This window comes from Pinus tabuliformis, chromosome 1_1 (genome assembly GCF_031772625.1).
Source record: "Pinus tabuliformis cultivar Carrire ecotype Pingquan chromosome 1_1, CPIR1, whole genome shotgun sequence".
Classification (NCBI taxonomy): domain Eukaryota; kingdom Viridiplantae; phylum Streptophyta; class Pinopsida; order Pinales; family Pinaceae; genus Pinus; species Pinus tabuliformis.
Window position 1 is genome coordinate 965562614 of NC_142297.1, and position 23217 is coordinate 965585830.

At 38.8% G+C, this 23217-nt stretch overlaps 1 protein-coding gene across 2 annotated transcripts in view; it reads right to left on the reverse strand.

The window, feature by feature from the left end:
* LOC149217708 (uncharacterized) overlaps positions 1–23217 on the reverse strand; it is a 369289-nt gene that overhangs the window by 68022 nt on the left and 278050 nt on the right. For both annotated transcript variants that reach the window (XM_089393059.1, XM_089393058.1), the window contains exons 19-20: positions 10044–10172; positions 9217–9335 (exon numbers count right to left, since the gene is read on the reverse strand). In XM_089393059.1, coding sequence (XP_089249185.1) covers positions 9217–9335; positions 10044–10172 — 248 coding nt within the window. The remainder of the gene's footprint in view (positions 1–9216; positions 9336–10043; positions 10173–23217) is intronic.

Here is a 23217-nt window from a genome sequence, read left to right on the forward strand (position 1 = left end):
AAAGAGATACAGGCTGAAATTGGGAGGAAGAGGGAGATACAAAGAATGATGGCTGCCAAGGCCAACCCCCACTATGAGTTTGAGGGTTCTTCCTCTATCCCTCAAACTGATGCATCAAACCCTTTCCGTTATGTTCCTCCCTCTTTTGCTTCTGTTCAAGATAAGGGAAAGGGTAGAATGAAGGGTGATGGGACTATCAAAAGTTTTTTCACTCACTCAGGCTCCTCTCCATCAGATGCACATGGTCCTGAAGTTAGTAAAGGTCTTGCTCAGCCCACTTTAGATGACCATTGGAAGAAAGAATTGAGGGAGACTGCTTGTGACTACATAGCTAGATGGTGGTATGATGCTGATATCCCCTTTAATGCTGCTCGTTCACCATATTATGAGCCTATGTTTGAGGCCATACATGCTGCTGGAAAAGGCTTCAAAGGCCCTACTATGCAAGAGCTAAGGGGGTTTCGTTTGCAGAAAGAAATTACATCAATTAATGAGTATTTGCAAGATTTCAAGGAATCATGGGCAAGAACAGGGTGTACCATCATGTCAGATGGATGGACTGATCAAAGAAACCGTACCATCATAAACTTTCTTGTCTTCTGCCCACAGGGAACCATGTTTTTAAAATCAGTTGATGCATCTGATAAGGTAAAAGATGGCCACTTGTTGTTTCAGTTATTGGATGAGGTTATTCAGGATGTGGGGGTGGCTAATGTTGTTCAAATCATCACAGACAATGCCTCTAACTATGTTCTTGCTGGTAGACTGTTAGAGGAAAAACACAAGACCATCTTTTGGACCCCATGCGCTGCACATTGCATAGACCTCATGCTTGAGGATATTGGAAAATTAGATTGGGTCAGAAACACTGTAGATAATGCCAAAAGCATAACAAAATTTATCTACAATCATACACTGGTTTTGAGTCTCATGAGGAAACACACTGGAGGCAAGGATATTATTAGGCCTGCCATCACTAGATTTGCTACACATTTTTTGACATTGCAATCTATGCTTTCCCAACATAGAAACTTGCAAAAGATGTTTTCCAGTGATGATTGGAATCAAAGCAGTTGGTCTAACAAACCAGAAGGCGGAGAATTGAAAAGGAAAGTCCATGATGAAACTTTTTGGAGAAAGGCAGCAGAGATTGTGAAGGTTGCTGAGCCACTAGTTAAGGTGTTGCGGTTGGTGGATGGGGAAAGGTTGGCTATGGGCTTCATTTATGAGGCTATGGATCAAGCAAAGGAGCAAATAAAGACAGCATACAAGGATAGAGTGGCAAAGTATGGGCCCATTTGGGCAATCATTGATGAAAGATGGAACAATCAACTCCATCGCCCTATACATGCAGCTGGGTATTTTTTGAACCCACGGTATCATTATAAAGCTAAGGAGTCAGGAGCTTTGAGGGGGGAGGTCAGAGATGGACTGGTTGATTGCATTGAGCGCATGGTCCCATCGGAGTCTGATCAGCTGCTGATACATCAGCAGGTCACATCCTTCAGCAATGCAACAGGTACCTTTGGGAAGAACCTAGCAAAGATTGCAAGAGAAGCAGATGAGCCAGGTAAACAAAAATTTCAATTTTCAATTTCTTAATGGTTTTACTTTTTTTATTAAAGTTTGTTAAATCATTTATAATTTGAAAGTTAGATATAATTTGTAATTTTGTTGAGCTTCAGCCTTCATCTAACTCATAATTCATTACACTCCTATGTTTTTTGCAGCACAATGGTGGGAGGCCTTTGGTGGCCAGTGCCCTGAATTGCAAAGGTTTACAATTCGTATTTTGAGTCAAACTTGCAGTGCATCTGGGTGTGAGCGCAATTGGTCTGTCTTTGAGAGGATTCACACAAAGAAGAGAAACCGTTTGGATCAAAAACGGTTGAATGATCTGGTTTTTGTCCAATACAACCTTCGGCTCAGACGGAACCAATTGCTGAACAAAAGACCTGATTCAGATCCCATTGTGTTGGAAGACATTGATCCAACATCAGATTGGGTAGTGGAGAGTCGTCTACCAGAGTTTGATCCTGATGAGGATCTTGATGAAATTGATGTTGAAGATCCACTGCAGCGTGTTCAGTTGAATGCAGATCCCGATCCACCAGCCTCAGTCTCACAGCCAGCTAGTAGGACTCCAGTTGTAGGTGCTTCGCCTTCCTCTGCTCAGCCACGACAGAAGCGCAGCCGCATTTGTACTCTATCTCAGCTTGCATCTGCTGCACAGCCTAGTGGTACTGGCACCACTTCTACAGTTGCAGTTGGAGACGATGATGATGAGGAGGAGCCATGGGGCCCCTTGTCTGACTCTGATGATGATGATCCAGAGATTGGTCGAGATGATCTTGGCTCCTCTGGCAGTAGCTACTAGCCTCCTTGGTTATTTGTATTTTGTTTTGACTCTTGAGTCTTTGATCATGTATGACAGACTACAGTTGACTATGTATTTACTATTGCCATTGGGTACCATCGTACCATTTTGATATAATGGATTGGTTCATGAGCCTACTTTGATCATATGTTGTCTTCCATGTATATTATAATGTTGTGTGTTTGGAAACTTGAATGAAAATCTTTAAAATTATGTTTAAAATATTTAAAATTATGTTTTTTTATAAAAAAATAAATATTTAATGTATTTTTTACAACGACCGAGTCATTGAAATCGAGCCGGCCGAGTCATTACCGAGTCCGAATCCGAGTCCGAGTCGATCCTCGGCCGAGTCCGAATCTGAGTCCGAGTTGTAAAACATTGGGATATACACTAACAGATCACTTGTTTTAGCAGAGCCATAGGTACCTTTGGTAAGAACCGAGCAAGCATTGCAAGGGAAGCAAATGAGCCAAGTGAACAAACAATTTCAATTTTCAAATTCTTATTTTGTTAAATTGTTTATAATTTGAAAGTTGGATATAATTTGTTGAGCTAACTCATTACACAACTATGTCTTTTGCGGCAAAATGGTGGGAGGCATTTGGTAGCCATTGTCCTCAATTGCAGAAGTTTGCAATTCGTATTTTGAGTCAAACTTGCAGTTATACTGGGTGTGAGCGCAATTGGTCTAACTTCGGGAGGATTTACATGAAGAGAAATAGTTTGGAACAAAAATGATTAAATGATCTAGTCTCCTGTAGATTGGGCCTGAACTCAGCCTATATGGAGCAAAAATCTCGGCCTGGAAGGTAAACTTATACCCAGTGAAGGTTAAGGCTTCAACTCAACCTGTATAACCCCTGCAAAAATGCCTTAAACAGCAGCCTGAAAATTTCTGGACTCGGCCCTAGAAACTCAAGATATGTACATGACTGTTAGCTGAGAGCCCTTAGCTCCTCCTCTTGCTGTTCAGTCTTCTCATTCAGCTGCAAACATGCCTCCTTGGTCTCCTCCTGTAGGCTGCTCATTGTTCTCCTGCACTCTTCTCATTTCCTTGAGAGAAGAATGAATGAATCTACTTTTTCCGTTTCCTCCCTTTTGTCATCCTTTAGTGAGGATAACCTTAAACCTAATGATCAAGGGCTGAGATTAAATCTCAGCCTATGAGGTCAAGCCCCCACTTGACCCCTTTCTCATGTTGACCCCCCTCCCCTAAAACACTTCCTAGTACTTTTTAATGTTTTAGTACCATGGTCAATTTTTCTCTCATAAAATGATTTTTAAAATATAAAAGTTACTTTAATAACATAAAGTGAACTTAGTACTTTACACATAAAGTCACTTTAATACCCATGTGACTTTAATAAATTAAAATACAAAGTACTCGACTCATAAAAATACTTTAGCTCCTTGACATTAATAAAACACATAACGTCCCTAGATAAAAGCATGATTAATGTGTTTGTTATGTAAAAAATTAGTTAATTTTAGGTTTATTGTTTAATTTAGGTTTAGTTAGATGAAAGGGCACGATCATAAGATCATGCCCTTTCCCAAAGGGTGCCCATGGCGGTATATAAGCCAGGCAACCCATTGTAAACATTCATCATCGGTATTTCATCATTTTAATAAAGTATTTATTCATATATATTCTGCGTATCATAAGTTTTTCCGCTTCACTGGTATCAGAGCGGGTTGATCGCTGCCTTCTCGCTTCCGTCCCAGGCCAAACTGCCTCAGTCGTCGTTTGCGGCGTCCAGTTCAATCGCAGCAGCCACACACTCAGTCGATTAACCACTTCACCGTCGCGTACCAGCCGTTGTCACCATTCTGCTGCTCCTTGTCTGTGTCAACGCTTTCCCCTCCGTTGTCCCCGCAACCACGACCACGCATTCTCTACGTCCGCACCAGTCCCAACCACCCGTTGCTATCTCCGTCGCATCTCCTACCACTGCTGTTCACCAATTGCTAGCCCCGACTGCCTATTCTCTGTTCACTTATTTCCAACCCTCGTTCCCGACCACCCGTGACCCACGCCAACCGCCGTCCATTCCTCTCCCGTGCTTCCGACTGCCAGTTCACCACTCGTTGTTATCTGTGCCCATCTGTTGTGCCTTTTTTCGTTCACCCCACCCGTTTCATTGACTTCAATAAGTCACGTCCCTTCATAAATCGATTCCTGGAAGCATTGGTCGTGACCTTTTGGGTGGACGTAGGATATATATAATATATATAATATATCTAAGTTGCACGAAACGGGGAAACGGGTATGAGTTTCCGAAACGGGAAGCGATACGAAACGTGACCTCCCCAAATTTTGGAAACGGGGAAACATGAATATATATATATATATATATATATATATATTGAAAATATTTAAATATATATATATATATATATATATGTGTGCAATCATAAAGCATAAATGATACATTATAATTTATTACACTTAAACATTAAGATTTAATTTACATCACATTTACTCATGAATGATCACATAATGAAAATAAAAATATCGGAATATGCAAAAGCAACGTTTATTATATATCCAAATCTCAAAATCAACCTTTATTTATATTAATATATGAGGCTGCAAGTACAATAAAGACTATAAGGCTGCAAGAGAGAGATCCAAATCAGGATTTTCTGCATCCACATCCCATTCTTTAGAAGGACCACTGTTGTATTGGGAGTCTCCTCCTACATAGTCGAACGACCTTAGTGCTCTTGATTAAATACACTTTTCATACCCTAGTACCCTACATGGTCTTGATTATTGGGAGTTTCCCCTGCATAGAGGGCTTGATTCTCTTGATTAAATACAATTTCCATACCTTAGTACATGATAAAATCCAATGGAAACATTGCAATCCTCCCAATCCTGAAATCCTGAAAAACAAATAAGTCTGCTGGATTTTGAGTGAGATCTAAAATTCTACTTTCTCCATATGAAATCCAATGAGGGCGAAACCACTCTCAAACATCCTGAGTCATTTCATGGTAATGTTAAAAATTTAAGTAAAAGGATGAAAATGAAAAATAAAGGAGAATATCAGCTATGACAGGTTTATCACAACCTCAGACTTTAAAGTTAAAAGGACACATAAAGAAGAACAACGTAGTGGTTCTCGTCGACTCTGGAAGCACAGAAAATTTTTTAGATGCAACCATGGCAAAGAGACTCAATATCTTTTCATTTCCCTTACCAAACATGAAAGTGATGGTAGCTAATGGTAAGAAGATTGAAAAGGTAGGGAAATGCCATAAGGTCAATTTACAGATTCAAGACTTTAATCTAGAGTCTCCATTCATCATGGTACCATTAGGAGGAGTAGATGTAGTCCTAGGTATCTAATGGCTACGAACTTTAGGCACTTATGCCGCCAACCATCAAGTACAATTTATAAAATTCAAATGGGGAGGTCAGAAGTACAAGCTACACGGATTCCAAGCACCAGAAAATCAAGTTGTATCATCATCTCAGATGATGAAGCTGAGTCGAGAAGAGTCACCAGAGATACAAGATCTGATTCGGAAGCATGAAAAAGTATTTCAAGACCTACCTATGAAGATGCCGCCTAATAGGGAAATTGAGCATACAATAGAAGTCAAGGCAAGATCAGACCCCGTCAACATCAAGCCATACCGATATTCACATCACCAAAAAATAGAAATTGAGAGATTAATCCAAGACCTTTTAAAGTGTGGGACCTTGATCATCTTGGAATATATAATCAAGTGGAAGGACTTACCGAAGAAGACGCTTCTTGGGAGAATGAAGCATTTTGTCAACAACATCCGTCGTTGCGCATGCTTTGAGGACAAAGCATTCTTTCGAGAGGAAGGCAATGTTATGTAAAAAATTAGTTAATTTTAGGTTTATTGTTTAATTTAGGTTTAGTTAGACGAAAGGGCACGATCATAAGATCATGCCCTTTCCCAAAGGGTGCCCATGGCGGTATATAAGCCAGGCAACCCATTGTAAACATTCATCATAGGTATTTCATCATTTTAATAAAGTATTTATTCATATATATTCTGTGTATCATAAGTTTTTCCTCCCTTTTGTCATCATTTAGTGAGGATAACCTTAAACCTAATGATCAAGGGCTGAGATTAAATCTCAGCCTATGAGATCAAGCCCCCACTTGACCCCTTTCTCATGTTGACCCCCCCCCCTAAAACACGGCCTAGTACTTTTTAATGTTTTAGTACCATGGTCAATTTTTCTCTCATAAAATGATTTTTAAAATATAGAAGTTACTTTAATAACATAAAGTGAACTTAGTACTTTACACATAAAGTCACTTTAATACCCATGTGACTTTAATAAATTAAAATACAAAGTACTCGACTAATAAAAATACTTTAGCTCCTTCACATTAATAAAACACATAACGTCCCTAGACAAAAGCATGATTAATGTGTCCCCTAGGCCAAAACGATAAATGCCTAGGAAACACTTGCTTGGTACCACTTTCTCAATATATATTGTTCCCGATCTTTTGAGCTAAGGTCGAATTTATTGATTCCACTTCAAGGTGAAGATGTTGTATATTAATGCTTGTGTGATCAACTTTAAACCTTTAAAATTTTGAATATTTCAAGAACCCAAATTGTTTTGCTTGCAACAAGATTTGGTATATCTTCAATTTTTAGCGTAGTAATCCTTGTTTCAAATTTTAACAAAAAATGGTCAACAGTCATTATCTTGTCAAAGACTAAGATGTTACAAAATCTTTGAAAGATAGCCTTGATGAGTTAGCTAACAATCAGGTTCCAAAGAAACTTTAAAAAAATGATCTGTGGTCGAAGACTCGCAGATCTAAGGTAACAATTTTCTTGACCACAAGTCTAGTGGTCAAGGGCTCAGATCAGACGTAGCTCTGATACCAAATGAGACAGGGAAAGTTTGTTCTCACACAAAATATTCAAATTGTCAGGAATACAAGGAAATCCATATGGACAATATATAAATTGTATATAAGTAATTTGATAGTAGAAAACATGATGATTGATTGTACAAGGAGGCCCTATATGTATACCTATGCGAAATGTCCTTTCATGAATAGTCATTTCCCTTGAGACATGCCCTTTCGTTATACCAATCATTATTATATTATTAATCATAAATTATTTCATTATATTATATTATATATTTATGTTCATAAATATTATTATTTTAATACATTGGCCCACCCTCTTCATTACTCCACTCATACAACAGCATAGCTACCTTTGATGACAAAGTAGCTTAGTCTATGCAATGGCACATAAGTGGAGTTCAAACATATTATTATATTGCTTGGTGAGCTGCTTCCTTTTATTCCACGAGTTGACCAAATCGAGGGCTGGCCTGTTGCAATATTGAGCCCACAAATTTGTGAGTGGCATTATGGTCGGAGCCTATAATTTTATCCAGCATATTATATGGAGCTGGACGTGGTAATTTAATTAATCCTGGTGTTTCTTTTACTATATCAATTGGTCGATTAGATGGGTTTGTCCCATGACACACATAAGATACAAAGCTATAGCCATTCTTAAATAATGACAAGCTAAGCTGTCTTTTTATTTTTCATGTAGCCATAATTATTGTTGGACTCATTTGTTATGGCCAAGCTTGCACTTGAAAAGGTTGATCTACAATTAGTTATTGTACATTTTTCAGGTTGGTCAATGGATCAATTGCTTTGAGGTTGTTACATTCGTTGCTATTTTTGGAGGTTATTCCACACAAATTCATCTTTTGTATCATTGTTAAAATGTTTTATGGGGTTAGTTAAATGTGAGCACAAATATATTGTTTGTGTCATGGAGAATGTTATTTTATTGTTTTTTTCTAGGAAAGGAAAATGGATTTGAATAACTCACTTCCACTTCTAGTAAGATGTTTGTTCGGGAGGTTAGAAATGTAATATTTTATTGTGTTCCCTCAAGATCAAACGAATCTTGGAAAACAATCAATAGTTTATTGTATAAGTTGAGTTCAAACCTATATTAGGGTTTTCTCTCTCCATTTGGGAGGATGGTTGGATTTGCATACTTTGAGGAGATATCCAACTCAAATTGACAGAACAAACCCTTTTGGTAAATCTTCAATAGAAAATGATATGCAAACATAATTGAACATTTTAAGTCATGTTTCTGTTTCAAAAAACATGATGCAAAACGTTTCTCGAGTTTATGGCACACTTGGAACACATTTCAAATTCTCAAATGTTTTCATGCTATTGCCCTCCTTAGACCCTCCTATTGCAGTTAGGAATTTTTCATCTAAGCAAGAGTTTGAGCAGTAACACCTAGAAAGACAAGACCGAAAAACATAGTATAACATGATATAATGAAGATTAAGACAATATTGCAAGAAACGATGCCCAAAGATTGGATATTGTTTAATGTAAAAGCCTTAGTATACATCTTCAATCTGTCCACAATCAGCAAAACTAGAATTCACACATGTCTCACATAGCCACAAACAACTAGTCAGCCATGGTACATATCTTCAACCTGTTCACAATCAACAATACTAGAATTTACACACATGTTTCACCTAGACAGAACACGTTTGAGCACAAACAAGACACTAACTGCTCCCCACAGTCATGGTGTATGTAACCAATGTTCCAACTCTGCTCATTCCAAAAATTGACCAATCCATTGAACTTACAATATGTTTTAAACTGTGTAAAATTTTAGGTGGATAAAAGAGCTAATCATACACAAATATTCTAGTATTGAAACATCCAGAAGCAACCAATCCAAGTTGACAAGAAAACAAAATCGTAAATCATTCACAGGACAAAGCATCTGAATAACAAACAAAAAGGAAATACCTTTGTTTCTTCTATATCGTTGGCACCATTTTTGCTCGTTGTTTCCACAACATCCTCCACTTTCTCCTTCACCAATAAAGAAGCCAACATGCGACCCTTTTTAAGATTTGTTGTTCCTCCTATAAAACATGAACTTCAATAAGATTGATGTATGGCAACAATAATTTTTCATAAGTACAAAATCATAAACTATTAATACATGTGGCATTTGCATAAAATGATTTAATTAAATATTGAACATAATGACCAAAAGACTATAGATATAACTATCATTTGTACAGTTTCAATAACTTTCTTTCAGATGAAATCAAGGTATTACAGCGAGCTAAACAAACTGAAATGCAAGAAGAGGGGAGGGTTTTCTTATCAATTATTTTCTTTCCTCATTTCTTCTTTCACCATGGTTAGGGCATACTAAAGGCACAGGATTTTTTCATGTCATGCATTATAATAACTGTACACATCAAAAAATATTTGATTCAATTATTCTACAATCCATCGATCTCGAGTCTAACTAGCCACAAAAACAGGAAGAAAAGAACAACTAACAAAGCAAATGAATTTTCATGATTAAATTATAGATACAGAATGGCAGATAATGTTCTTATGGATAATTACGAAGTATAATTGCCAAAAAGATCCAAATGCTGTTCCAAAAATGATGAAGCCTCAATTCTTGTCCTAGCTCTCACATTCATTCTTTCAGTTGAGTAGAACACTTTACATCCATCATCAAAATAAGAAAAAAAAAGAAAACTGGATTGCCACTAAATTCAAAAACTGGAATCCCCTCTTTTCTAGTGACTCACAGCAGGTGAGGGACAGACCTTGATCAAAAACCCCAGACATATAACGTTGCTGAAATCCATTACATGCTTCTGCATCAGCAAATTTTGTACTTTTCGAATTTTCCATGTGTTCTTTCTTGTTACTTTCAACAACTCTAATTATTTCCCCTGTGGACATCCAGATAGAACATCAGTGACAGATCATGCATGCCAAAGCTATCACATGAACCATTAACTCTTCAACAGATGTATGCTGAAAAGCGTTATCTTCCCCTGTAAACATGGTTATCATTAAGCAAATGAACAATCTGGCTCTAGACTCACTGATATCAAAAACAGATTACGAATCAAAACAGCCAGCTAACACAACTATCGACAAAAAATCCATGCATGGAATTTTCAAAAATAATGATAAACTATCCATTTCTTAATATGAGTGATTACCAATACTTATTTATAGATGTGTACGGCTAACCTATTTGGGAAACTATACACAATCTGCAACCTTGTAAAACTAACTAATTGTAAGCTAATGCATAGCTTCCTTTCTAACCTAAACTGAGTTCAAATGCATCTGACAGTATGTTGGGTAACTTGCATTGAGAAGAAAATGTCTAGAAAAGCTAATTTCTTAATTAATTTTGATGGTACTGTTACCCACCAAAAGTCGGTGACCCCTAGAAGAAACTTTTCTCATATTCTGTTATGAACAAAAACATATAAAATAATACAAATCACATAAAACTATAATAATAATAATAAATAATGATTAATTAGTAGCTAGTTAATGAAAAGGTATGTCCCTAAGGACATAACCATTGGTGAAAAGGTACCTGCCTAGGGTATATAAGCACACCCTCACTCTCATTGTAATAATCGCATATCAATTCTTTTACACAGTATTCAATATACAGCTACTTGTCCTATAATGGATGTTTACGTCTTCAAAGTATTCTAAAGATTATTCCGCTGCGTATATGGACCTTGTTCGTTACATACCTTTTCATTAACTAGTTATTAATTAATCATTATTTATTATTATTATAGTTTTACATTATCTCTATTATTTTATATATATTTTTATTCATAACATATTCCTCTCATCCAGCCAGCAGCCCCTGAGAGCCACCTTAGCCAATGTGACGTGCCATTCATATCTCTGCCACTTGCATCAGTCATATGTCCCCTTGCCCATTTGTCAGGATCACATGTTCGAAGGTGTGCTTCCTTTCATAAGGTATTCTATTCATTTTGCATTTGGGTGCTTATGCTTGTTTGTATTTTGGGCACTTGGCATGGAATGTGGGGTGACTTAGAAGAAAGAAGGGTCTTGAACGTAGTCTTGTTCCCTCACCTTAAATGGGGGAATAATTTTTTATCCTACTCTAGCGTGACTTCCTTAAATGGGGGAATAATTTTCTATCCTAGTCTAGCGGGACCGCCTCTAATGGCTTATTGCTTTAAGAAGGTGCATTACTTGGGAATCCATGATTGAGATAGTGTGTTCCATCTATCCCTTTTCCATATTTATCACTCCCCTCTGTACATAATGATCCCTTATTCCACCTTCCTTCTCCGGGTCCACTTGACCATGGGTCCATTGGGATTTAGCACACTACCTCCCCTTTTCCACATCTTTGTGTCAGGCCTAGAAATGTTGACCCAGGAGGTTGATGCAGCTAAAAGGAAAGAAAGAGCACATAATAGACACAAGCAAGAAACGAAAAGAAAATGATAAAATGCATAAGATGGTTGGGACATTAACATTAGCACGTGGGCAAAAGCCAAGCATGAGCTCTACCCCATATCACTATGCATGGCCATCACCCAGTTGTTGGGGCCAATGTTGCCCTATCACATCATAGAAAGGAACCCATGCATGTCCCAACCCTTGGTGGGAGATGAACTGCCCCACCACTAAGTGGGTAACCAGTGCTATACATCATTCAAAGCATGCTCTCATTTCCTAGAGCTTCACGCAGTAATATGAAGAAAAATCAAGAAAAAGCAAAAGGCAATAAGATAGGTGTAAAACAAAGGTCAGGGTAACTCATGCATCCATGATTGCTCCCTCCTCACATCCGTATGCCCAAAATGTCGATTTCCTCATTATTGCTACCCCTTTGACCCAATGTTCCACCAAGACTTCAGGACAGGGAGACACACAAGGGGGACATGTGGGAGTATCCTCAAATTTTTTGGGAAATTTAGGGGGGACAGGGGGACGTAGGGGTATATAATTTTTTTATTTTTTCATATATATATATATATATATATATATATATATATATATTTCAAATTCATATTCAATAATGAAAGCATAAATACAATGATCCATACATAATTGAATTAAATAATGAAATACATTGATCCATACTCATCATCCTTACTAATACATATATGATTCATCCATAGACCACGAGATTCAATAAAGAAATACTTTGATCCATATTCATTATTCGTTATTCACCATTCTAGAATCTACATTGATTTAAAAATTAAATTCATCATTCATCATTCTATATTCTAGATTGACTTAAAATTAAAATTCCTTATTCATTATTCACCATCTACATTGATTTAAAAATTAAATTCATCATTCATCATTCTATATTCTAAATTGACTTAAAATTAAAATTCATCAGTCATCAATCTAGAATCTAATTAGTACTAAGAAAAATAGACTATAATAGATATTGAAATATGAAAACTAGAAGAGTAAATTGATATAACTAAAACTCAAAAACAATGGAGTGATCAGTCTAAAAGTCACTTTAAAGTACATAGCGGGCTTGGTGCTCTTGATTAAATACTAACCGAAGAAATTTCAACCCCCACTCCGGTTATCAGTTTTCCTTATCACTCCATGCATTTAGTTTTAAATCCAAGCATGATAAAAATTCTAAAATCTGGAAATGACAATATTTTTCTGAAAACACAAATTTAGAGATTTCACAACTGCTGAAATTGCAAAAATAAAACACAGCAAAATTATGACAGCCACACACAGAAAATAACACAGTGATTTTTTGTCAATGTGACATTGGAAAAACCCCCTACAACTCTTGGGGAAAACCAGTCTGAGATCTCTTTTTTATTTCTGAAAATGCTTTTACAGAGAAACTGAAATACACAGTAAAAATTCCAGCGACCACAAATTACAACTTCTCTCAATTTTTGTGCTTGCACTTAGCCTAGAAAATCTTGCCAATCAGCAAACAGCCAAAACAGAAATTTTCCAACAATAAAACAGCATTAAATGATGTACGGCCTGCCTCGAAAAATGTGCCTAGAACTTGTTGTACAGACTATACGGTCCGTACGGATTTTAATAGTACTTCTGCCTCGAAATTTGTGCCCTTGTTGTTGTCACTCTTCCTCGATTTTTGTGCTATCCCTCTTCCTCGATTTCTATGCCTTTTTCCTGTTGTATGGTTTTGCCTTGGATGTGTGCCAATAAAGGTTGCTACCCAGATTTGCTGAAATGTTTTCTTGCTGCTCTCCTTCACTTCCTCACTACTCAGAAATTTTCTCCTTTCTCTCTCTTCTCTTTCTCTCAAATGCTCATGAAAGAATGAATTGATCTTTTCCTCTTCTCTTCTCCTTTTATTCTCTAAATGACCTTTTGGGTTACCCTAAGATCTAATGGCTGAAATTCATTTAGATAAAGGGATGAGAATAAATATGCATTTAATTTTCACTTTATATTTTTTAACTCACCCACTTAAATAAAGACCCACTTAGCCTTTTATTTCCATAGTCATTTTTTCACTTTCTAATTCTTCATTGACTTTAATAAAGTCACCTTTAAATTAGAATGTAACTTTACCACTTATAAAGTCACTTTTAAATTAGAATGTAACTTTACCACTTATAAAGACAGTTTTAAATTAAATTGACTTTACCACTTCTAAAGTCACTTTAGGATAAAAGTAAAAAAAATAAATTTGGACACTTTTCCCTAGGCCAGAGATCAAAGCCTTAGGGAACCACTTGTCCTCTGGTACCCAAATTTTAACACTCCCTCTTACCGAGGAAACTACTCCTCACCACTCCCATCTTGTCTCTGAGTAGACATGCTTGCCCTGTGGTAAGGCTTTGGTGAAAATGTCCACTACCTGCTCATTTGTGGAGATGTACTCAAGCTTGACAACTCCCTTTTGGACATAGTCTCTAATGAAGTGATACTTGATCTCAATATGCTTTAACCTGTCATGGAAAACTGGATTCTCCGTGAGTTTTATGCAACTATGATTATCGCAGTAAATTATACAAGGTCTTAATGCCTGATCAAATAGACCAAACAACATCTTGCGAAGCCATATGACCTCACGACTAGCCAAACTAGCAGCCATACACTCTGCCTCAGCTGAGCTCGATGCAACTGATTGTTGTTTCCAGCTAATCCACGACACAACTGCCAAACCCAACCCAAAACAACACGCGGAAGTACTCTTCCTATCTGAAGCACAACCTGCCCAATCTGAATCCATGTACCCTTCCAGTCTCACTCCATCACCCTGTCTATAATCCAGATTCCAAACCAAAATCCACAATCCCCTGCAAGTAACGAAGAATGAGTTTTGCGGCCACCCAGCGCACTCTCCTGGGCTCACACATGAACTAACTCATAGCGTTAACTGCAAATCATATATCTGGTCGAGTGTTGACCAAATACATCAAACAACCAATCAACTGTCTGTATAGAGTAGGATCCACCAACTCAGAATCAGAAGCATAAAGCTTCTTCTAGTTAGTGATCATATGTGTAGACATGGGTTTGCAGTCCTACATGTGAAATTTGATAAGAACATCCACAATGTATTTCCCTTGTCCCAGGAAGAAACGCCCCTCCTCCTGCCACACCTCCAATCCTAGAAAATAATACATCAAGCCGATATCCTTTATCTCAAACTCTGAAGCAAGATCTCCCTTGCAGCCCTCAATGAGTCTCTCTACACCAGTGATGATCAAGTCATCAACATACAACACCAAAATAAGATGCTCCTCACCCACCACAATGAAGTATAGGTTCGAATCAGCCTCACTCTTTGTGAAACCCAACTGCTGCAAGTATGTATCAATCCCCGGGTACCAAGCTCTGGGAGCTTTCTTCAGAGCATAGAGTGCCTTTTTCAATCTGCATACATGGGACTCCTTCCCATGCACTTCAAAGCCTAGCAACTGCTCAATATAAACCTTCTCCTGAATGAAGCCATTGAGAAATGTGATCTTCACATCCATCTGGTGGATCTTCCAACCCATCTTTGCTGTAATCGATATAATGAAGCGAATAGATGTATACCGAGCTACAGGAGCGAAGGTCTCCTCATAGTCAACTCCCTCTACTTGTGAGAACCCTCTTGCCACAAATCGAGCTTTGAACTTCTCGATGTTGCCATCTGTAGCATGATTTATCTTGTAGAGCGATCTGGAAGTAACAATTGATTTACCTTCAGGCCTTGGCACTACCTCCCAAACATCGTTCTTCATGATAGAAGAATACTCCTCCATCATGGCCTCTCTCCAGACCTGCTGGCTAGTTGCCTCCTCATAACTAGAAGGCTCGAAGTCAACAATGCTTGTTACCAATGCCATGTAACTACAGAACCGCTCAGGTGGTTTACTCTCTCTAGCCTGTCTCTTTGGCCCAACAATTAATATCGCCTCACGCAAGGTATCTTGAAGCCACTTGGGTCTCCTCTTCCCTGAGCATACTTCTCCCACCGAAGTGAAAGAATCCTCATCATCATCAGAAGCCTGAACTCCTAAAGGCCTACCAACTGACCTCATGCCTGAATATGTGCTTGTAGATGCTAAAGTATCGTGTGAACTGTCCATTAGTGGACTACCCTGTGAACTGCCTTGCAGAATGCCCTGCATGCTGCCCGAAGAACCACCCACCTGACTCTGAGAGCCATTGCTCACTGATGGACTTAACACTGTAATCGATGTACCTCTTGATCCCTGACCACTGGATCCCTGTGACTGACTGAGTTGCTCTTGAGGGTTTAGTGACTCTGGATACTCTAACTCCTGTGACCTCCTAAAAGCTCTCTCCTCCTCGAGCTTCACATCCTGCCTGACAACCACTTTCCTCTGCACAGGAATATAAATCTGATAAGCTGTCGAGGTCTCACTATAACCCACAAAAATGCCCTTGTCTACAGTGGGCTCTAGCTTGGTCCTGTTCTCCTTGGGGACATAGGAATATGTAAGGCACCCAAAGATACGAAAGTGCCCAACATCGGGCTTCTTCCCAGAAAAAGCCTCCTCCAGAGTCACATTCCCCAAGGCATGATGTGGACTCCTATTCTGCAAGGACACAGCACTGTTGTGGGCCTCTGCCCACAAAAATAAAGGTAGACCCTGATCATGAAGCATGGCTTTGGCAGCCCCTGCAATGGATCTGTTCTTCCTCTCTACAACCCCATTCTGCTGGGGGTAGTAAGGAACTTTGAACTCCCTTCTAATGCCTGCCTCAACACAAAAATCAACAAACTCACCAAGGGTATACTCCCCTCCATTGTCCGACCTGAGGACCTTGATCTTCCTAACTGTCTGGGTCTCCACAAGAGTTCTGAACTCTTGAAACCGCTTGAAGACTTAACTCTTGGTTTTCAAGAAGTAAATCCAGGTCTTCCTAGAGTGGTCATCCATGAATAAAACATAGTACTCATCAATGTGGAAAAAGTTGAAGTCGGGATTAATTCGACAAGGGTCCAAAAGTTGAAAAACTCGTTAAAGTTGGGAGTTTTTTTAAAAAGTCGGCAAAACTAAATAAAAAACACAAAATTATTCTTTTTTTTTAACATCCAGAATATCAACAACATCAAATAAATGCATTTCCACATAAACAAGTAAAGAAAGCTAATATATAATATGTATATGAAGTCTAGTGCTACATCACATATCAAAATAGTGAATCAACTCCTGAATCTTGAGTCTTGTTTGAGTCTCAACTCTCAAGAGTCAAAATATCAACAAAAAATATAATAAATGTATATCATGAGTCATCTAAAAGTCATCAAGTAATCAGTCACTGAGATCCTCTTCCCCTTTTACGGGAATAGGGAATGGCTTTGCCTTTTCCTCTGGAGAAAGAAGCCCTGCCCCTGGGATACAAATGGACTCAATCGTCCTCTAGAAGCTGATGGAAAAGATGGCCTCTATCCTATGTTGTTGCTGCCCATCCTAGATGGTGTCACCTCCTCCTCATCATCCTTAACCAAGTTTGCCTCCTGACCCTAATGTTGCTCCTCCTCCTCTACCTCTGGCTCTCCCTCCCCTGCAACTGCTACATCCTCTAGATCCACACCTAACCAATCCGGGATTGAGTCCATGATCGGCCTCTCAGTCTCGACCCTCCATGCAGTGGTGGTATCAATATTGTCCAATGAGATGGCTTCCACATCAGTAGGTGTCTGAAGTTGTCTCACCCACAATCGAATATTGTAGTAGACGTAGACCATGTCATTGAAGCGTTGGGACTCCAATCTACATTAGGGTCATAGATTGTAAATTAGTACTTAAAAAATTTAAATATTAAAAATAATAAAATTAATTCAAAAAAATTAATTTGAAATGTTTTTACCTGTTGCACTTTTTGCTGTGTATTTTGTCAAATACACTCCAGTTGCGCTCACACCCAGAGGAACTGCATGTTTGGCTGAGCACTCGAATGGCAAGCTTTTAGAGATGGGGTACTCTGGCACCATAGCTCGTCCACCAAGCATCCACAAGTTAAAAGAAAAATGAGAAACATAAAATAAAAACATTGAAATTCTAAACTTGAAAGTTTGAAACAAATTGAAGCTTACTTGGCATATTGGTCGTCCTATTCTTAATAGCCATGGTTAAACCAAATGTGCCGCCTCCCATCCTATAGACCTCGATTTCTTTAGAAATATCTTCACGTTCTTGCTCAAATGACACCATCCTCTCAACACAAGTGAAGAATCCATCCATCACCTCGGCATCAAATCTGAAACCACAGGCGTAAGAAAATGTGGGGTTGAGGTAGATACCTGCAGCATGAATGGGGCGATGGAGGGTATTGTTCCATCGCTCATCAATCACTCTCCATATGACCTGTTGTTTCTCTAACCCCTCGTCTCCCTTATCTTCATAATAAGCACGAATGGCTTCTTTGGCCCTATCCATGGCCTCATACAAGTAGCCCATTGCGGGCTTGTCTCCATCAACCAACCGAAGAACCCTTACCAAAGGTTTTGAAATGGCACACACGTCCTCTACTCCCACCCAAAAGCTCTGATCATATGAAACTAGTTTGCATATGCCCTCTCCCTTTGGTTTGTGGCTAATAGATAAAGCACACCAATCCGCTGAAAGAAACATGCTCTTCACATCCCACATAGAATTCAACAGAGACTGAAGAGATATGAAAGCAATGGAAAATCGTGTAATGGCAGGAAGCACCAACTCTTTGTTTCTGGTGTATTTTCTCATCAAGCTAAGCACAAATGCATGATTATATATAAATTTTGTTATGCACCTGGATGATTCAATAATATCCCTCATAATAGGAATCTTACCTATATCCTCCAACATCAAGTCAATGCAATGAGCAGCACAAGTTGTCCAAAAAAAGTTAGGATACCTCTCCATAAGCAGTTTGCCAACTGCAACATAATTTGCAGCGTTGTCTGTTATGACTTGGACAACATTGCTTGGGCCTACTTCCTGAATGAAGATGTCCAACAACTCACATAATGTACGTGCATCTTTAATGTGTGCAAATCCATCAATAGATTTCATAAACATTGTCCCCTTGGGACAACTAAACAATAAGTTAAGAAGGGTCCTACCCTTCTGGTTAGTCCAACCATTTGACATGATTGTGCATCCAGTTTGTTCCCATGATGCCTGAAACTCCTCCAATCTAGAAGTGCAATCAGTATTTTCATCTTGAAGAGGCCCTCTCAATTCTGCAAAGGTGGGGGCTTTGTACCCCGGGCCAACGACAGTAACAAAATCAAACATAGGCTGGTAGAATGGGTTTGTCTTGGCAATGTTAAAAGGAACATCACTCCATAGAAGACACTTACTAACCAACCTGTCAGCTTTTGCCTTTTCCTTTTTTTAAGTGATGATTTGATACCAAGTTGTGCACCAACTATGGTTCTAGGAACAAAAAAAGATGAGATAGATGAGGGGTTGGGACATATGGGTGAGGAAGGTGATGTTGAAGAAGCACTGCCACTCTCAATTCCCCCCACTCTTGAGGCCCCTATAAGTTGGAATTTTAGTGTTGCCCTGGTGTCTTTTCCCTCCTCTTTATCCATCAATGATTGAATGGCCCGTCGGATGATTTTTGGAGTTGTATTTGGGCAAAGGTCAACATTTTGCCCTGGAATTTGCCCCAAATTGAATTTTAATCTGTTGATACCTCCTGACATATGATTTCCACACAACTTGCAAGTCAAATACATTCTATTGATCCCCCCAGATTTGTGTATAGTATCAGGGTCACCATATTCCCACATAGCGTCCAAAAGCCTTGGCATTTTGTTTTAAACTTTGAACTCGAATTTAAACCTGGGCACAAAAAAAACGAAACAAACTATAAATTTCCCATCACATAAAAAGCAAACACAAATGCAAAAGTTGATTTTGGATTTTAAATGCCTCTTCTTAGTCACTTGACAACACCCAGATTCAGCGAACAAGGTTTTGAATTTTTGTCATTTTATTCTTGAAAGTTGAAGTTTTGCTTCAATCTAGATTTTAAATAATGTTTCCCTTTCAAAATTCTAGGCAAAAATAAGACATAAACAAACTAATAGAATTTTAGAGAAGTATAGAAAGATTTAAGAAATCATTTGTGTAAAAAAAACTAAAGAGAAATTAAAATACATACCTAGCAGCAACAATTCAGCGCTTTGAATCTCCCACGATGAGCAGTGGACAAATCTCCAAATCCCCACCACAATACTCACAAATATTCTCCGCTAGGGCAATGGCAAACCCCTATGAATCTCCACAGCGCCGAATGGGAGAGAAAACAGCAAAAAATTATATCATTTTCTCCTTTGTGGCCTCTTTATCCGCGGCTTGGGAGGGAGGCCGACATTTTGGGTCGACTCTCGATTAAATCGAGAGTATAACAATTAAATTGTGATTTTTTCCTTTTTGAAAAAGTCGCCAAAAAGTCGGGGAATTAAATCATTTAGTTGAAAAAATGCATTTTTAGGATTAAATCACGATTTTTTGCAGACATTTTCCACACTGGTACTCATAGCCACTCAAGGATACATGAGACATCCAACCACTCACATCGGTATGAATCAAGTCAAGGATCCCAATCACTTTGCTGTCACTACTGGGAAAAGGGAATCTAGCAAACTTCCCCATAGCACATCCTCTGCATACATCAAGGTGATCAGAACTGAAATCTGGCACACCAGTGGTGATCTCCCGCAATGTACTCAATGCCCCCTGATACATGTGCCTCATCCTGCGGTGCCAAATCTCACACAACTTTGAACTACTAGATCTGTTGTTGGTCCTGTCTCGGGTGCTACTACTCAATGCCATCACGGGCTGGAATGAGAACTTGTACACCTTGGCATGGAACACACCAATATCTCTAGCTGAAGAAGTTGGAGTTCCCCTGGGATATATAAGCACCTTCCCTCTCCTGAACAACACATCATACCCTCAATCCTCAACTGTTAAGATGGATATTAGGTTCTTCTACATTCCAGGCACATATAGAACATCTGACACTTTCAAGGGAGGTTTCGGTCCCCTATCAAATGACAATGTCCCCACACTGACTGCTCTAACAATGTTGTCATCACCAAGTACAACCTCCATATCATTATCACACTCTGAAAGCTTTGAGAAGTACTCTCTGACCCCTGTCATGTGGCGGGAAGCGCCACTATAAACATACCAAATGCTAGAAGATGCTCTGCTACCAACAGGGAATGCACATTCCCTCTGAACCTATACAGCAGGTGATCCTGCACTAGTGGCCTCACAAGCAATGAACCCAAACTCCCGATCAAAGCTCTCTGAGAAGCTCTCTATCTCTGCAGAAGCTGCCATGGGTATGTCTTTCCCTTTCTTGTTCTTCTTCTCCAGACACACAACAGCACAATGTCCCAACTTTTGACAATTCCAACATCTGACTTTGGAATAGTGCTTCTCCTTGTTTTGTTGCTTGCCTTTACCTTTGCCTTTGCCTCCACTGTTGGAAGCTTGCTTCTTTGCCCTGCCCTTCTTGCCTCTTGCTAACAATGCCACATTGTCATCCTCCTCCACCTGTTTGGCTGCCCCAAGATGATACTTTCTGATCTCATTCTGAATGCAATCATCCCACAACCTCTCCCAAGTCTTGGAAATACCATTCAAAGCAATCCTCACCAACTCGATGGCTGCAATGATCTCACCTATGGTTGCCAACTCATCTCTCACTGAAGTGATATTTGTGAGGTATGTTGTGGCACTATCAGTCTTAGCCATTTTAATGGCCTTCAGTTTCTCCTTTAGGACCATTTTTCTATTTTCATTTGAGCTCTGGTAAAGACTAGTCAAGGTTGTCCACATCTCATGTGCATAAGTCTTTCCTCTCACATGAAGAATGACATGGTCTTTGATTCCTTCCAGAATCAATCTTTTTGCCTTAGCATTCTTTTTGTTAAACTCTGCCAACTTGTTGTACTACGAAACAACCCCCCCATTTATAAAGAACAATAGCCAAGGTTAGAGTTATAAATGGGGACCCTTTTAAATTTTTAGGCTTAAGATAATAATACCTAACTCTAAGAAAATACCTAGCAAAACCTTGCAAAACGAACTAAGGATGAAATCCACATCGCAAATCGCACCTTTCCGTGTGATTATCTTAAAACATCTTCAAAAAATTGTGATCTGCGACTAAATCTCCCGCTGCGATAACCCAATAAATACCACCTTGTCATTTTGCAATTGCATTTCGCACTTCGCAAACTTCGCAACAAACTTAGCTATGCCATTAGAATGTCCATTAGTGATTTGCAAAATGCAATATTACAATATTCGCAATCGCATTTCACTTTATGCATCTGGTAGCGCTATACTGTATGCATTTAAAGATTGTGATGTGTGTTTAAGAGCAGTAAAACATGTGAAATAATTACGTTTTAAATATCAAAACGGACAAATTGACAGGTTAATAAATATTCAGCAGCCCAAGGAAGGATAATCATTTTCCAAGTTATGGGTAGTTAACATCAAGTATCTCATTAAACCTTTCTCACGATCCAAAATCATTTCAGAGAAGCATTCAGTCTTAATTAGCCGATACCGTTTGCGCTAATATATCTTGTCTATTTCAGGCAAGCTACAAAAGACATGTCACTAAGGAAGGTGATGTAGAAACAGAGCAAGCAAACCATTGCTGAATCTGAGTTTACAGAGATGGCTCCTATTTTCTCTGATACAGTTTGCGACGCTGTCGAAGGCGCAACAGCTTGGGAGGTCATATATGATAGCCTTGAGAACGAACATCCTAAAATCACTGTCACGAGAGCAACGGCTAACTCAACAAGGCCTTCAGGACTTCAATGCAGAGATGCTTCTTGTTTTTCCCTTCATAGGATAGGAGCAAGAGCTAAAATCCTCCCATACAGGGATATGATCAGGTGGGTGATCGAAAACCTCATCATTGAAGATAGGAAATTCAAGAATTCAATAATGGAGCTCATAGGGTCGTTCAAAGCAGAGGACTTGAAGAAAATGTACCACATACCTGACCCTCAGGATATTGACGACAGCACATTTGTGGCAAACTTCGCAAAGAGGAACCCAGACCCTTTCAAGTTAATTCAGGGTTGGAGAGTGTTGGACAACAAATTCAAATATGAAAAATCAGGTATGTGTGCTACAGCCTCTTTGGCAAACCCCTACGACTATGCAGCAACTATGTTATGTAGATTATATCGGTTACCCAATAATACTAAGTTTTCCATAAAATGGATTCCTCTAATTCATGCCTGTGTTAATTCCCACATCATGAATTGGTCCTCCATCCTATCTAATAACCTAGCCACCACCATTGCAGAATATCGACAGAAGAGAGCCTCCTCTCCAAATAACCTCCCTCAGTTCTATTTTAGGGCCTACATTATGGATGCCATCTATTTTTGCATGACATTTCCAACCATGGGTTGGAAATGGACCTTACAAGACCCCTACCCAATCCATC